A 17,602-nucleotide genomic window follows, 5' to 3' on the forward strand; every position below is an offset into this window, starting at 1 on the left:
GGGAAACCGCACGAGTGATCACAAGTGGGCGGAGCCAGTCTGGCCCGGGGGGGGGGTGCAGCTGTTCAACTTGAAGTTTTAATTAATTTAGAACTATTGTCTTTTATTTCTGATCATTTTATATCCTGTTGATTTTAGTTGCTGCCTAGAGAAGCACTTTGTGATGTGGGTTTTTCAAAGTGCTCGATCATTTACTTTTTATTTAACTTTTTATATCTTGTATATATTTTTTTGTTTTGTTTTATATGCAGCTATTTCTTTCTTATGCGAAGTACTTTGTGTTTTTATGCTTTATGTTCAATGTTTGCACCTATTTACCAAAGAAAATTCCAGGTAGGTGTAAACCTACTTGGCAATAAATCCTTTCTGATTCTGATTCTGATTCCACTTGAAATAACGTAATCTTTATTAATTTTGCTTTACAAGCATCGTGAACCTCAGATTCAGATGATTAATTGAGACCTTTAAAGACCGAGCTGCATCTCGTTCACTGCAGACAAGACAACTTCACTCTGAGCTGTGAGGAGGAGGAGGAGGAGCTTCAGTTCAGATGATAGTTAATGTTCGACCTGGAAATCTAACAAACATCAAACATTAACAGATATTGAAAGTGGATTCCTGTCTCTCTGCAGCACCCACACACTTTACAGGGGTCCTGAACCAAAAGTGCAACCAGTGAAAGTATCAGATCCTAGAACCTGTGGTTTAGAGTCCAAAATGTTCCTCTTTCACAACCGGGCCGAAGACACAAAGTCACACGCAGACTCACACGGAGGCAGGAACCGACCAGAGCAGCTTCCTATCGACACCGAGTCGTGCCAGAGGAATAACCTGCTGCCAGTCCACACTCTCACACACACTCACACACTCTCACACACTCTCTAACACGCTGCTTCACATCCTGTGCTAAGGTAAACCACATATACACATTTAAGTTTCACCTGCTGGGTTTTAGAGCTCGACTGGTGAAGCACAAACACACACACAACGCTGCACACCCACAGCGACACACACACACACACACACACACACAAAGGCCGTGTGAGACCTTTAGACCCCGGGACTGATGGAATGATCTCTGTGGTGTTTACAGTAAACCATCAAGGAGCCGTACTTTACACATGACAAATACCAAACACAACAACACACATCAAACCGCACACGGCGTGTCCTCGGCCCACAGGACGGCCGGGGGCTGATTCGCGACACTAACGGGGTCGGGTAGCGGTTGCTTAAGGGGGGGGGGGTTTCCCTCCATTGTCTTTGCCTGGCGTCCCAGGTTTGAGGTGAACAGAGCAAAGACGAAGATGAACGACTAGACGGCTCTTTAAGAGTAAAGCCAAAGTGTGTTGAAGCATAATAGACTCCGCCTCCTCCATGTTAGTGGTCCAAACTACTTATTTTCATTTAGTTATTTGATGATATGAAACGATGACCAGCTGAGACTGGCTCCTGATTGGTTAAACGTGTGTATCAGCAGGAACTCGATACCACAACTCAACACAACGATCACTACTCTGCAGACTCACGCTCCGAATCAGACATTTTGACCTGGTGTCTGACTCCTGGGAGGAAGCATCCACACGTCGTCCATCTTTAATTCCCCATCCACGCTACAGACGGTTTCACGCCTTCGTTTTGCACCACGCGTTCCTCCGGTGAGGTTTCGTACCTGTCGGTGTTTGACAGTCTCTCCAGTCGAAGTATCCAGCGTAGATGCCGGGCTCCAGCGAGCCGGCGATCGGGTCGGCCCGCCTCTCGATGTACGCTTCGAACAACTTCCTGTCCAGCTCCCGCACAGCGTCCACACTCACCTGAGCAGGAGACCACAACAATAACAGGATTAACAGACAAGTGCACACGTGAATAAAACCTTCTCATTGTCATTTGTTAGTCAAAGCAGCTGGAACTACATGAAACTACCCATCAACACAAATGAATAATCAACGTGTGTGTACTTGTTCATTGACCCGTGTCTAAACTTTTAACTTAATAACTGAACAATCAAACTTTAGAAGGTCATGTATGTTTGTGGTAAATTTTCTAGTTCATAGTATTTTATAAAGGTGTAATAAGACAGATGCATCCCACAGTGGGAGAGTTGTATATTAGTTATAATTGGGCGCGTGATGCAGGAATTCTTATTTTCTCATGTTTACATTGATGTAACTTTGAAATAACGTCAAGTTATCATATCAGTAAATATTCTCTGAACAACAGAAGCAGCCCAAACCAATTCTTCACAGAAAATGATTCACCTGTTTGACTATAAATCACCAACACAACACTTCTTCGCATTGTGATTCAGCCATTAGTCATCGTGGGCAGTTGTGTGAGTGTGTTTGTGTGAAGACGACAAACGAGGTGAGGAACCGATCTTTTCAAGACGATGACCTTTAAGACTGTTTCTTTAAAAGAAAGGAGTCATACCTCTGCTCAGAAGTGAGTGAGGGACAATCAGAACGAGGGATCTTCTGTGTTCTTAATGACAACACTCGTTCTCCTCATCAGCAGCGACAGACAGAGTTGATGACTCTCTCTCTCTCTCGCCCTCTCTCTCTCTCTCTCTCTCGATAATAAAGTTATTATTCAGAAACACAACTGACCCGTGTGATTTTCTCCGTCCCCGTGAAGCCGTGTTTCTCGAAGTGATCGGCCAGGTTCAGGAAGGTGCGTCTCTCCAGGTACTGACAGTTACTGAGGATGATCAGCAGGCGCTGCTCCTACACACACACAGACACACACACACACACACACACATATATTTATACAAATGCATTCATATACATAATGCATTCCCAGGTCACATTCCCAATGAACACATGCACGTCTAAACCTTAAAACTTATTCTATCTTGAGCCCTCAAACGACACAAGATCCCAAAATGTATAACTGCATTTCTAAACCTGTCCTCACTTTCCAAATGTAACATAACTTTACTTACAGACCTGACATATTCTAAAAAATTTAAAAAAGTTCTTGTATTCCTATATATGCTATTTATCTGAAACAGTCAGTATCCTAAAATATCTCCACTTTGTAAAACTATCCTCAAATTTCTAAACTGTCTTCATTTAAACCAAATCTTCTCACTTTGCAAATACGCCGTGCTCCTACAATCTCCTCTGCAAAATCCTGACTTTTCTAAATTATAATAAATTTCCCCAAATCTCCTCACTTCCATTACATTTCAAAAGAATCTCCTAAAGAGTTCTCCTGTTGTGAATTTCCCTATTTTATATAAGTTGCCCTCCACAAATCGAGCTTGTTTTTCACACGTATGAGATCAGACGCTCCAGTGGGCTGAGGTCACACAGGTCAAGAGAAGCCAGGCCTCGGGTGTTTTTGTTGTTTAATAGTTTGAAAACTCGAGTGACTCCCGTCTTCTCTGTGGTCAGATGCTCTCAGTCGAGTCTGTCTCCCTCGCCCCTGCTTCACATATTCAGGGCCGGGGAAACCCCATCTGCACCTTGCTCCACTTCCCTTCACCACAAGCTCTGTGCACCCTGCTCTTCCTCCTCCTCGGCCCCCGCTGCTTCACCCCCTCCGCTGACACCTCAAACAAGTTACAGGAAATGAGGACGTATCTGCTTCTTGTCCACAACCAGGAAACAGCCTGATAACATTTGGTGGTTTGAATGAGTGAGACACGTTTGTCGATTTGTGTGAAGGAGAGAAACCCACGCTCCGGTGACGCAGCCGCCAAATGTGGGTTTTCAGGTGAATTAACCCCAAACAGTAGAAAGGAAATAATAAAAAAAAGACAACATGACGCTTACAGATGTTGGACAGAAGCCGTCTTGACTGGCGGTAAACCGATCTGGAGAGGACAGGTCCACTGCGATGTTGCTGCACACATAGAATAACTTGTATTTAAAATCAATTGTGAATATAATAATGTGAATAAAAGGGTGAATGAAAACTTACTGAGCTGCATCGATGTCTCCGTCTGTCTTTGTGCTCAGCTGGTCCAAGCAGTTGATGAAAACCTGAGTTAAACATAAGAGACATGAAAAACTCAAACCTTCTACACAAAGAAGTCACTCAGTCTTTCAGTATTTTAAATATAAAGCTTCTATTCTTCTGTCTTCTATTTACTGTGTTTGGTCTTTTGTGGAAAAACGTAGTAAACACTGTGAACCTTATATTTTATGTAAAATGGGACATAAAACATTAATATCGTGACAGAAATATGGAATAACCCCTTGAAACATTAGATCAAACTCTAAAACATCAGGTCGATTGTTTGTTTGATGAGTTCCTGGAGCCCAGACGTCTGGATTTAAGGTTTGATAATCTAATAATGTGGTTGTGTTTCCTAGTATCTGGTGTTGATGATGACAGGAGATTATTAATTCCGGCAGCTCGTACCTTCATGATGCTCACGCTGAGCTCTGTGACCTGATCCTGGACCTGGTCCAACTGCAGCACCTGCAGACAAGACACGAAAACAAATCTTCATGCATCAGAAAAAATATTACATATATATAACATAATATTTTATGTGTTCAGGTTATTTTAAATCAGAGGCAGTTGTATGTCTTTTTATTTCACAACATTTTGCTTATCCGTGCTTCACTCTACAAAGTTTCAATCAGGTTTCAAGTGAGGAAGAATGAAGTTAATTGTCTGAAACATTTTAATAATGTGTATTAAATGAATCCTAAAGAAAGATAATACTGAATTCTTTCTTCTGTGAGTTCAATCTTGTAGGAAATATTTATTGTATGAAACTAAATGAATGGGTTTGCTGTACTGATCAAGATTTATGATTAAGGAATTACAGATTAAAGAATTATCTGTGTTTCGGAAGCTGCTTCTCTGATTTGATTTAATTTGACTTGGTTCTGATTTGACTTTCTTGGCCCTTCCTAAATATTTGCAGTAAATTCTAATATAAATACAAAGCTCTTCATTTAGAGAAGCTACCCCCCCTTCATTTTGGGGGGGGTAGCACGGACAGAGACAGGAGCAGGCTCAACAGACTGATAAGAAGAGCGAGCTCTGTCCTGGACTGTCCTCTGGACTCCATTGAGGAAGTGGGGGACAGAAGGATGTTAGCCAAGCTGGCGTCCATCATGGGCAACACCTCTCACCCCCTACATGACAATGTGGGGTCCCTGAGCAGCTCCTTCAGCAGCAGACTGTTACACCCACGGTGTAAGAAGGAGAGGTTCCGCAGGTCCTTCATCCCGGCTGCAGTCAGGCTCTACAACACCAGCACCACCTGATAATGTTGTAGTCCCTGTCTATTATCTCTATCTCCACTCAACCTCTCACCATAGCTGTATTTTTTATTTTTATTTTTCTTATTTATTTTTTATTTTTTACTCAGATCACTACTATGCACAATAATATTCAACACTTTACATCTATATTTATATCATGGTCACTTATAATGGTTACATTGCAATATTTATATTTCCATTATGCCATCTTGTAGTATTATTTATATTATGGTCACTTACTTTTTAATTACTTTTTAATTATTTTTCTGTATCATGGTCACTACTGTTGCAATATTACTTATAATATTTTTGTTTTCATTACAATAACACTTACATCATTCCACTTTCTCCCCAGTACCTGCTTTTGCACAGTGTCTGTTTTGCAGGTTGTTTTTGTTTTTGTTTCTGTACTCTCATTATGTGTAGTTTAGTAGTGTATATATTTTGATCTTTTTTATTGTGCTTCGGCACTGTTATTTAAATTCTGTTTTTCTCTTATTTTGCTGTAACAAGTGAATTTCCCCGTTGTGTGGATAAATAAAGAAATCTAATCTAATCTAATCTAACAAAGTCCACCGTGGTCGAGATGATCAAACCTCTTCTTCAGGTTCGATTGCATTGTGATTTCAGGTGATTCTCTTACATTGATCTCTCCTGGTTTGACCTCCAGCGGCTCCCTGAGCGACTGCAGCATCAGCACGGTGCACTGCTCAAACTGGGACGGCTGCAAAGAAGAGAGCAGACACATCAACACAGGTTACACACACTAAAGAGGATCTTCTCCAGAACACAAAAAGTATGTATGTGACGGACATATTTCATTAGGAGATGTAGAGTAAAGCTTGATGCAACAACATCCTCACCAGGCTGGTGATTCCCTCGTTGTCCACAACCCAGTCCTCCTTCTCAGCGAGACGCTTCACATCTGAGAGTCGGGGGAAAGCAGAAATATGAATTGATAACGTGATCGATTCAAAACTCTCCACAGGTTTAAAACATGTTCGATTCGAGTGGAAATAGAGACAAAACAAAGTTTGAGTTTCTGCGTGAAAACCACAACATGATGTTAAATCTAAGTCTTTCTGCTCAGACCACAATTTGGTGTGAATGTGGGGGAAAGGTGAGTGAAAACCAGTCACTCTTCTCAAAATGACCAAACCCGACCACAAATGAAACCGAGCATGTCTGGAGTTAGTCTCACAACACTTTCTCTGTTAATACCTTAAACGTGATATGAGGTGAAGGAGGCAGAGGAGGTCACTGACCACCACTGAGACAAAGGGACCATGTGTGTGTGAGGTGGATCTTCACTGTCTGAACTGGGTTCGTGCAAAGAAACAACAGATTCAGAAACTCACTGGGTCCATGAGAGTCTGTTTCTTATGGAATGGAATCTTATTTAAATGTTATTATTCCCGTTTATCATCATCACTTACCTCAGAGAGAATATTCTTAGAAGTTCTACATACAGCTCCTCCCACTCAGGTATATTCCAGTTTTATATTGATTTATTTTGTTGCCTTAATGCAGTTGGAATCGAACAAGTCCAAAATGACATAACACAATTAGAAATTTCAGAATGACAGCGCTTTGATATACTTCTGTTCTTAAATATATTCCTGGAGCTGTTTCACTTCCGTCCACAAAGGCCTGCACTGTCTCGCCAGTTTAACAACAACGACTCATTTATATCCAAACCACCTTGTGTATGTCCACTTCACTTTTTACATACTGTTCCAAAATTGTTGAAAATGTAGGGTGCCTTATAACAGAAAGCTGTCTTCCCCAAGTTGGTCTTAACACGAGGCAGATATAATGAAAGCCAGCTCTGGGAGCGGGTATTGTGGGTATTACTATTCCAGCTGATGAGAGAGGAGAGATATAGTGGCAGTAGCCCAATGATTGTTTTGTAAATATAAATCTTACATAAATATAAATCAACATTTTACAAATCTGGCTATTTTCCGATAAAGCTAATTAAAACCAGAAGGGTCGTTAGTGTCCTCACCTTCTGTTGTGTGCAGCAGAGACACCATGAGGCAGTGGACTCTCAGCTCCAGCAGCAGATCCTGGATCACCTGCAGCAGATCATTAGGGATCTCCATCGCAGACAGAGCGTCATGACAACTCCTGGGTGAGAGACCCCAGAGGGAGAACAAGGATCAGAGGGCGAGAGAAGGGAGAGAGACGTCAGGAACTGAATTCCTGCGTGTAAAGACTTCAAAACTGCATTAAACTTAAAACTTAAAGCAATGAGAACCTGACGGTGTGGATGATTTGTGTGAGCCAGGCTCCGGTGAGCTCCGTCTTGTTCTCCCAGCCTCCGTAGAGATTCAGCTCCCCCTGTGGCAGCGTGGTGGGAAGCAGAGCTCCTCGGATCAGCTTCACCAGCCGGTTGGTGACCTCCTCGATCATTTTCTGTAAAACACAGAGCGCACAAACAAACACACTTTCAATAGGGTTCATCTTTTTAGATTTGTACAGTAAACAAGAGAGTCATGAAGCCACTTACTTTAAAGTCATTCTGTCTCTGTCTGGCGTTCTTCTTGGACTTTTCCACCTGCCCGGATTTCTCTCCAGTCTGCAGAAAAATGGAAATAATGTTGCTGTTTATCATTTCAACTTTTATATTTAAAACCTACAGAAGTAAAACTGTAGGTGTTTTGAGTAAATATATTTTTAACAGAACCACAGAGAAGTAATAGTTGCATCAATCAAGTTACTTTTCCATAAACTAGAACACAGCATTAAGAAAGACCATCACTCTTGTGTGTGGCCCCAATAATAAAAAGCAAATCTATATCCTTCTATTATGTAGAACTACTACCACTACAAGATTGTGTTATTCTTGACAGAGTTGACAGATGAGATTTCTTAAACAAAACATATTCCGTCACTGACTTATTCATGTGATGCTCTTATTTATTAGTATTTTAATTATTTAAGTTTATCTCCAAATGCAGAGATATGATCCCCATAAAATAACAGTGAAATAATTGCGACTTCATATTTTTGTTTTGTGTCCTACCACCTCAACAAGGCACCTCATTTGAACCAATGGGCATTCAGATGGGTGCGAGTGCATTTGCTATTTAGACCACATGGGCATGAGACAGTGATAAATGTGTTTTTCAGAAACTACTAAAGACTTTTGCAATAAGCTTGGTGTCATATTTCATCAGGTGGGAGATTGGGGCCCTGAGACAACTTTATTTACCTCAATTATTTGGGTATATAGAAGAAACTTGAAAGAAATTCCACTTGAGGAAAGTGAGAATCCTTCATTTGACCTGATCATTTTAGTTTTGTTGTTTGTAGTACTGTCCTCTCACTACACAGGGAACCCGGGTATTCACCTCACTAAACAGACTCCCGTTGACATAAGAGATCCAGAGCTTCCAGAAGTTGGGCAGCTGACCAATCACCACGTCCGACAGCTTCTCCACGAACTGAACCTGCTGAGGAGTTTCAGATCTCCAGGCTGAGACAAACACAGAGAAGACGATCTGAGCTCAGAGGTGATGAGGAACCTCGTGGGCAAAACTAACTAATCCCACTACCGTAGAAATATCTGCAATTCAAAGAATCACCGGGCGGAACATTTAACTTCCAGGCAGAAGGAGGCGGGACTTGATGTTTTTTGTTTGTGTTGTCACTTTGCTGAAGGGGATGTGAGGAGGTGCACTGTGGCTTCCTTCCACTCTACCCTGATTCCCCTAAAGCGAGAAAGTGTTACACACACAAACAAAACACATCAGACAGGGAACCCCCCCCCCTCCCTCACACACACACACACACAGACAGACAGAGTGGGAGGTTGTGTGATTGAGGTGATGTGATGCTCACTGCTGGGTCGCGGCGTTCGCAGGCTGCCCCCCCGCTTCAGAGACGCCGTGTGGCCGAGCCTGGCGAGCGCCGACGGGCGGGAATCTCCCTCCAGGTCCAGAACTCCAACACCCACTGACGGACAGGAGGAGGAGAGGGAGGGAGGGAGGGAGGGAGGGAGGGAGGGAGCAGGAGAGGAGACATGAAAACAAAACACATATCGAATAATCAAATAAGCCATTTTCATAATTCCACATTCCTCAATAAGCTCAGCGGGGTTTTCACACCAAACAATCCTCGCTCGCCCCTCTGGGTCTTTTCTTTATTTGTGTTCGGATCCGTCTCGGCCGCGGCCCCGGAGCCGAGAGAAGGAGGTCCTGTTGTTTCCCGGGTGAGGAACCAGAGCCGGGGTGAAGTGGGTTTACATCAACCGCTCTGGGCTCGGTTACCTCTGCTCCGCGTGGCCACTAGATGGCGACAGGGAGCTGCACTACAGCCACCAACGAGAGTCACCACCCCCACACGAGAGATAACTGCAGTGAGATGAATCTGCGATGAGACGATGACTCGAGGATATCAGAAGAAAGTGTGAACATTAACATATAGAAATGAAAGTGAAACGCCTGCAGTGCCTTGGGGGGTGTGGGGGGGTCGTACCTTCTAACGGTGAAAATGAAACAACCTTGTGCTGCGATACGCCTACGTGTAGCGTGTCTGACCCGAAGAGAGAGAGAGAGAGAGAGAGAGCGGCTGCCACATTTTCCAAAACATGTGTCTGACACACACAGACACAAACGTGTGAGTCACCGAGAAACCCCCCCCCGAGCAGACAACACACACGTCCACTGGAGAAACTGTAAGGAAACTCTCGACTGAGTCAGATTGGCTGTAAACAGACGAAGCTCTTTCACATCACAGATACACACATTCATACACACACACAGACACACACACACACACACACACAAATAGCCCATGTGGAGCTGTGTGGTCTTTTCCTGTGATGTTTTCCTCTCTTTTCACAGGGATGAGAGCTGCTGTTGATCCAGGTGTCGGCTGAACCCCCGGACTCTTCAGAATGCATAAGACTGTGTGTGTCCGTGTGTGTGTGTGTGTGTGTGTCTGTGTATAAGGTGTGAGTTTGCATGTGCAGCGTTCAGAGCTGTTCAAACTCTTTTCTTCTGTTCTAGGTTTTCAGGTTGAAATGTTGGAACCTGTGTGTGTGTGTGTGTGTGTGTGTGTGTGTGTGTGTGTGTGTGTGTGTGTGTGTGTGTGTGTGTCTGTGTTTAAGGTGTGAGTTTGCATGTGCAGCGTTCAGAGCTGTTCAAACTCTTTTCTTCTGTTCTAGGTTTTCAGGTTGAAATGTAGGAACCTGTGTGTGTGTGTGTGTGTGTGTGTGTGTGTGTGTGTGTGTGTGTGTGTGTGTGTGTGTGTGTGTGTGTGTGTGTGTGTGTGTGTGTGTGTGTGTGTGTGTGTGTGTGTGTGTGTGTGTGTGTGTTGAAGAAGACAGTGTGCGACCTCTGCTCACTTCCTCATCAGGTCTGAGGCTCGTCTGAAGGGTCAGATGAGTTCCTGCCCCCCCCTACCCCACTGACCACACAAGCTTTCTGTCTCAACACACACACACACACACACACCTTACAAATTCCTACACTATACAATATAGAATATATAGTAATTTGATTATATAAAACAGTCAGATAGTTTATGTGACGATTGTCTGTTTTTAAAAAAATACATTTCCTCTTGTTTTAACTGGCAGTACGTACCACGACCAACAGGGGGCAGCAATGAGCCTAAAAGCTGTTTTTCAACTGCTATTAAACAACAAAAGAAGTTGAAGTTCATATTACTACATTCACAGATATGAACACTAGATATCTCGGCCGCGTTGCCGGCCAACGGAGACGAACGTCACCACATGGCGGCCATCTTGTTGCGGGAGGCTCTCTCACCCATAACATTGTGTTGGTAGTTGTAAATAACCATAACTTGCTCAATTTTCAACCGATTTTGAAACGGTCTGGTTTGTTATAAACGTCAGAGATGTAGATATGACACTGTATACTTATGAATAATTATGTTATTTTCTAAAAAAAATAAATAATTTATGCAGTGTCATAACTACATCTCTGACGTTTATAACAAACCAGACCGTTTCAAAATCGGTTGAAAATTGAGCAAGTTATGGTTATTTACAACTACCAACACAATGTTATGGGTGAGAGAGCCTCCCGCAACAAGATGGCCGCCATGTGGTGACGTCCGGCTCCGTAGAGCGAGATATCTAGTCTTTATATATATCTATGACTACATTAGTGTAAACAAAGATGGACGACATGACAGGTCCTCAACAAGGGAAGGCAAAGCGTCTCCATCGCCCTCTGGTGGCTGGCTGCAGTATAACGAACCCCACCTCCTCCATGTTAGCAGATGGGACAGACTAATTACACTAATGCATGTGTTCATGTTTCTTTATTGGTTTGTTGATGCAATAAAAATGGGGTTAAAGCGTCTTGATTGACAGCTGAGACTGACTCGTGGTTGGGGAGAATCTTGCAAAGTCAAAGAATTCAACAACGCGAACATACCCCCCCCACACAGATACACACATCTGATTATCACTATAGCTCAAGTGTAATAATGAACACGTTTCTCCTGGAGGGTTCCTGACTGAAATCACAACCGCCTGTTCCTACAGTAAATCACACCGACACTAGAATCCCTGTAACGTTTCCCTGACAAACCTATTTTCCCTGTGAACAGAACTTCCCACTAATTGTATTGACGTTGGCAGAAGACGCAGCGTTCAGGAAATAAAAGAACCGCAGTTTATAATTGAATCGGGCCGAGTCAGATTTCAGCTTTGTGTGTTTGGACACACGGAAGCAACTTGCAAATGCTCCGCTTCCTCACCAGGAAACTATGGTGCCGTGGCATTTGTTCCACTTTCCAACAAAGATGGATGGTTCCATTTCACGTTTGAGGCAATTTATGGGCTAATGAATGGAATCATAGCGACACCAGAACGACCTCTGACCTCAGATTCACGACTGGGAAACACGAGAGAAAAGGACCTGAGGTACTGCAGACACGGCTGATCCGTCACAGAGGAGCTGATGCTGACTATAGCACAGAAGATGAGAAATGGATAAACCGAGTAAACGTGATACGAGGAGGAAGAGGAGGCCGGCAGCAGAAGAGCCGGCTGTGAGGTACCAGTAAGGGGGGGAAGGAGGAAGAGTGGGGTCGGGGGGGCTGCAGTGGATGTGGTTTTGTGATGGTGTCTGTTCAAGGGGCTGCCTGGGTGGAGGGAGGTTTCAGAGGGGCACGGGTTTCGTTCCAAGGCAAGAGGTGAGCGGAGAAGACTGCAGATGGTAAATAGCTGCCAGGTGTGTGTGAGGAGGAAGAGAGGGAGAGGAGGGGACAGAAGAGGGGACAAGAGGAGGACATGAGGGGACAGGAGGGGACAGGAGGGGACAGGAGGAGACAGGAGGCAGCTGTCTGCATAAATCACAAAAAGTTGAAATGACAGATGAGACAGAGAATGCACCTTTCTGGATACATGTCCCCTCGCTTGCTGTGAATATTCCATATTCTTACATGGTCTCACTCAGACATATTCTAGGGGCCTGGCTGGAAAAAAGTTCCAGAAAATGTCCAGCGCAAATGTCCCAATAATAAGTCCAGTGAGAAATTTCCAACCTTGGAAAACGGTGTCAGTTCTTAATAACTCCATGACCTAAAGGAGGACGCATGTGAACACAACCCACTCACTGCCAACGGTTGCTAATTATTCTCAGCAGTTGTTGGCAGAACCGTGAACCTACTGAGAAAATGGATTTAAATAAAACAGGTTTAAACATTCAACTTTTCAAATGTTTAAAGGAGGAACCGAACCAAACAGGCTGGTTGGAGGAATCCAGACTTTTCAGGGAATAGCTGAGCTCCGTGTGATGCACGTGTGATTTCAGATTCGCTCCCTGCCACATGTTGCTGTGCTGAGGAATGCATGTGTGCAGTGAGAGGGGGGCCATCCCTGACATGATCATCAAGCTGATATGTAACTGGTGGGGGGGGGGGAGTGAGCGGACGGACCCCCAGATCCATCAGGCCCGAGCCCCGGAAACCACTGTTACCCTTAGCATTAGACATGTTTATGTTCCAGCTGCACTATGTGAAGCAGCCACCCACTCACACTGTATTTGTGTGGGTGCTTTTGAGTAAGTGTGTGTGTGTGAGTGTGTGTTAGTGTGTGAGTGTGTGTGTGTGTGTGGTTGGCCGAATCGCTGTTCTTCCTGAGCGGACGGTTTCACGTCCACATTTTTTTTCTGCTGGCTGATTTAACAGAGGAACAGCTTAATTGGGGTTAATTGTTCCAATCCATCTGTGAAGCTGCGTGTGAGTTTGTGTGTGCAGGAACATGTCGAGCTCTGAAACCCAAACCCCACCGCCAGCGCCCCCCCCCACCCCCCCACTTTCATCTTATTCATATATTCATGAAACAATAAACACGCTGGGCCTCGAGTCGAACAGGCAGGGGCGGGTGGTGACGGAGAGGGGGGGGGGGCAGGCTGGTAGGACGGACAGGCAGCTGGCTCTCTCTCTCTCTTTCCTCAGCCACCTTCAGACTCACATGACATCCCCCAGCCCCATGATCCAAAATGCTAAATAGGGGCTTTTCACTTTGTGTGTAAGGCGACTCGGCTCAGAAGTGTGTGTGTGTGTGTGTGTGTTTCTCACCTCTCTGGCCACTGATGAACTCGTCTCTGCAGTTTTGCATCAGCTGCAGGATCCACTTGTGCTGGGCGTAGATGCACTGCCAGGCCGGGTCACCGGGAGCGTGCAGGTCGGACAGGTACCTGTCACGTGCACACACACACACACACGGGAGGGAAAGACTTTAGATTAAAAGAAAAGGAAACTACACATGTGTTCTAGGGGAAGTTGGGGCGGTCACACCATTCAAATCCATTTCCCACACAACATGGAATGGACTGGTTCCAGTTTGTGCATCCAGAACACTTCAGATTAAGAGAAAACACCAGGGAGCGTGTTATATTCTACCAGTTGGAGAAAGAGGATTTGTGTTGCAGGTGATAGTCGTCTTAAGGGTCCCATGTGGAGGATGAATTCTTGATTACAATGGTTTAGCTCTAAGCTGGTGGAATAGTGAGCAGGTTCACTTGATAGCTCCAGAATCAGGTCGAGAACCAGAGCTAATTTAGCTGAAAAGACTCAACAGTGATTCCCAGTGGCCTATTCTACTGGATTCTAATTTACCACGTTTCTGTGCTCAGAGTTTGAGTGCATTCAGAGGTCATGGGAATACAATTAAAACCTCCAGCTTCCATAAAGCAACAGTTTAAGGTAAAAAAGAAGCAGAAGTTACAGCAGAAAATATACTATCACAGTGGTTTTCTACCTATAGAATCCCTTTAAAACGTATGCATATTTGGAAATGTCTGAATGTGGCGCCCTCCAGTGGAAGTAGCATAAAACAATATCTGTGGCACAGGGGGGATGTCTCTACTTCTTGAATAACCACATCCTGGAATATGGTTTCTGTATAAAACCAAATATTGGTCAGTAAATCATTATGAAATGTTTTAACAACGTGTATTAATTTGAATAATTTGAAATATGTTTAATCACCAAAAAATCTGTCACGTTTTCAGGCAAAGTAGCAAAAGGACATGAATAATGATTATTCTCAGGTGCTAAATTTAGATGCAGAGAACATGTCTACGTAAAAAAATAAAAATAAAAATTAGAAAATGATGCAGATGATCTTTTTCTCAGAGTTTTTAAGTCCTGAACGTGACTCAGTGACCTGCGTGATCTCAGATGAGTCACTTCAAACTGCGGCCTGTTTCCCTCCACTCTCATCCTTTGACCCAGCCACTCGTTTGTTTCTCATTAGGTGGCATCTTACAAAAAGTCTGAGGGACACACACACTAACATAGACACAAAGACACACACACGCACACGCACACACACACAGCTCCCACCATCCACGGCAAGAGTAAACAGGAGCTGAGTGGGCGTTCAGAGCCGTGCCTAATGCAGCAGGATGAAAGATGGTGCCGTGCGGTGGAGAACTGGTCTCTGTGATCCTGACAGGTCGGTCCTAACAATAATAAATCGGGTGAGACCACAAGTATGAATGGACAGATGGAGGGAGGGAAGGAGGGAGGGAGGAGAAAAAAAAAGAGAGAGAGAGAGAGAGGCAAAGGAGAGAGAAAAATATAAACAGAAACAAGAGAGTGGGGCAACAGAGAGCTGAGTGGGTTGGTGAGCCTTCACAGGAAAGTGAGAGGCCTTGAGAGGAAAGAAGCCGGGGGGGGGGGGGGGGGGGACGTTCTGGTAACGATGACACAGACACATCAGAGAGACCGAGGGGAGCGGAGGAGAAATGACACGACTTGATATTTGATGTCTGCAGATGGTGCACACTCGTGAGGACTGTGGTACCAGCACAGATGAAGGGGATTAGCTTTTTTTTTTTTTTACGAGTCTGCGTGAGAGACGTGAGAGAGAGAGACCACGACATGAGGACTGACATGTGATTTGAAATAACTGTCTCAGGGTTATGAACGTGAACAGAGACCTGATGTATCGCTTCTGGTCGTGTAAAGTGGACGGCGTCTGCAGCAGCTTCTCCAACAGGAGGCTTCTCAGAGCGCAGATCCTCGTCTCCACCTCAGCGTACACTGCACAGGGGAGAAGGACATTCAAATAATCATATTCACAATGATGGAAACCTGTATTCACAAAGCTGGAAGGATCAAATTAACAGAATATATATGATGATAGATAGATAGATAGATAGATAGATAGATAGATAGATAGATAGATAGATAGATAGATAGATAGATAGATAGATAGATAGATAGATAGATAGATAGATAGATAGATAGATAGATAGATAGATAGATAGATAGATAGATAGATAGATAGATAGATAGATAGATAGATAGATAGATAGATAGATAGATAGATAGATAGATAGATAGATAGATAGATAGATAGATAGATAGATAGATAGATAGATAGATAGATAGATAGATAGATAGATAGATAGATAGATAGATAGATAGATAGATAGATAGATAGATAGATAGATAGATAGATAGATAGATAGATAGATAGATAGATAGATAGATAGATAGATAGATAGATAGATAGATAGATAGATAGATAGATAGATAGATAGATAGATAGATAGATAGATAGATAGATTACTTTATTCATCCCCGAAGGGAAATTAAGTCGTCATAGCAGCCGGTATATTTGAATACAATAAAATACAATACAATAGAATAAAATAAAAAATATTGAGGTAGAAAGAATAAAAAACAGAAGCACAAGATAAAATACAATAAAAAATAGGTAGATAAGGTGCATTGGCAAGATGATGGTAATAGTACTGATGATATGATGGTAATGGTATTGTTAGACAGTATATAAGAATAGTACAGTATATATAGTATATAATATAACATAATATATATATATATGATAGTAATTATACCAATATAAAAGCAGTATATGGTAATAATGGCAGCAACAGTATATATAATAATAATAGTAATGGTGATATAATAGTAATTATAACATGTACACATGTATAAATATGTGTATATAGACTTATGTAAACAAGAATATACAGAGAGTATGATATGATATATAGTAGAAGTATGAATATGAATATAAGTATTTGACTATACAATAGGTAATATAATATACTATGAGTCTAAGAATATGTAGACAGAGTGTGCAAAAGACAATATTATTGTATAAAATGATATATAATATCAATATGGTTTATATGAACACATATCACATATGATGTGAAGTAAGTGTATAAGGAGCGGAGTGTTGTACAGGTACACAGTGCAATATCCGTTACCTTTTTTGAAAACAGGGACCTCAGCGTTGTCAAACAGAGATTTGGCTTTTTCATAGTCATTGATCACCACGTCATAGTCGCCCTGCAAAGACAGGAAGTCACTTCGGTTTATTTTGAGTTTATCAATCATGACCCGCTTTGTGTTTAAGATTCTCTGGCTCCTCCCTCTTTGATCAAAGCTCTGGAGAGACAGATACGTGAATACAAATACATTTAAACTTTGAAATAACAATTTGAAGTATTGTGCTCAACGACCTTCGTATTAATCTATCTGTGAAAGAAATGTTTGTAATCCATTTTAATGTTAACACTGTATTCAAAATCATGACAAAAACTGTCAACACATAAACAATGGTAAAGCAAATATTTACAAGTTTGAAGTTTAATTCCACGGACTGATATGAAAATCCAAACATCTACAGCCACAACTATTAACAACACTGGTTTGAACATTGTTGGAAACATTTAAAACAATGTAAGTCAACAATAATATATCACATGGGTCTAGTTGTTTTTAAACAGATTTTGATGGAGAATTATATCTTTTATAGTTTCTATAAGACCTCTACAACAATAAAACGCAGCTCTGCTCAGTGATATGAGGATTAACATGGTGGTGGTTTAAGAAGCTTCTCG

At 42.7% G+C, this 17,602-nt stretch overlaps 1 protein-coding gene across 1 annotated transcript in view; it reads right to left on the reverse strand.

The window, feature by feature from the left end:
• Window positions 1-17,602, reverse strand: part of exoc2 (exocyst complex component 2) — a 49,135-nt gene that overhangs the window by 2,467 nt on the left and 29,066 nt on the right. Inside the window, exons 9-23 of the mRNA XM_061077459.1 lie at window positions 16,967-17,048; window positions 15,665-15,767; window positions 13,797-13,915; window positions 9,075-9,188; window positions 8,585-8,709; window positions 7,741-7,809; window positions 7,489-7,646; window positions 7,237-7,358; window positions 6,092-6,153; window positions 5,872-5,952; window positions 4,372-4,431; window positions 3,928-3,989; window positions 3,780-3,849; window positions 2,607-2,723; window positions 1,673-1,814 (exon numbers count right to left, since the gene is read on the reverse strand). Of these exons, the coding sequence (XP_060933442.1) occupies window positions 1,673-1,814; window positions 2,607-2,723; window positions 3,780-3,849; window positions 3,928-3,989; window positions 4,372-4,431; window positions 5,872-5,952; window positions 6,092-6,153; window positions 7,237-7,358; window positions 7,489-7,646; window positions 7,741-7,809; window positions 8,585-8,709; window positions 9,075-9,188; window positions 13,797-13,915; window positions 15,665-15,767; window positions 16,967-17,048 (1,486 nt within the window). The remainder of the gene's footprint in view (window positions 1-1,672; window positions 1,815-2,606; window positions 2,724-3,779; window positions 3,850-3,927; window positions 3,990-4,371; window positions 4,432-5,871; window positions 5,953-6,091; window positions 6,154-7,236; window positions 7,359-7,488; window positions 7,647-7,740; window positions 7,810-8,584; window positions 8,710-9,074; window positions 9,189-13,796; window positions 13,916-15,664; window positions 15,768-16,966; window positions 17,049-17,602) is intronic.

The sequence above is a fragment of the Limanda limanda genome, chromosome 9, assembly GCF_963576545.1.
Source record: "Limanda limanda chromosome 9, fLimLim1.1, whole genome shotgun sequence".
Classification (NCBI taxonomy): Eukaryota; Metazoa; Chordata; class Actinopteri; order Pleuronectiformes; family Pleuronectidae; genus Limanda; species Limanda limanda.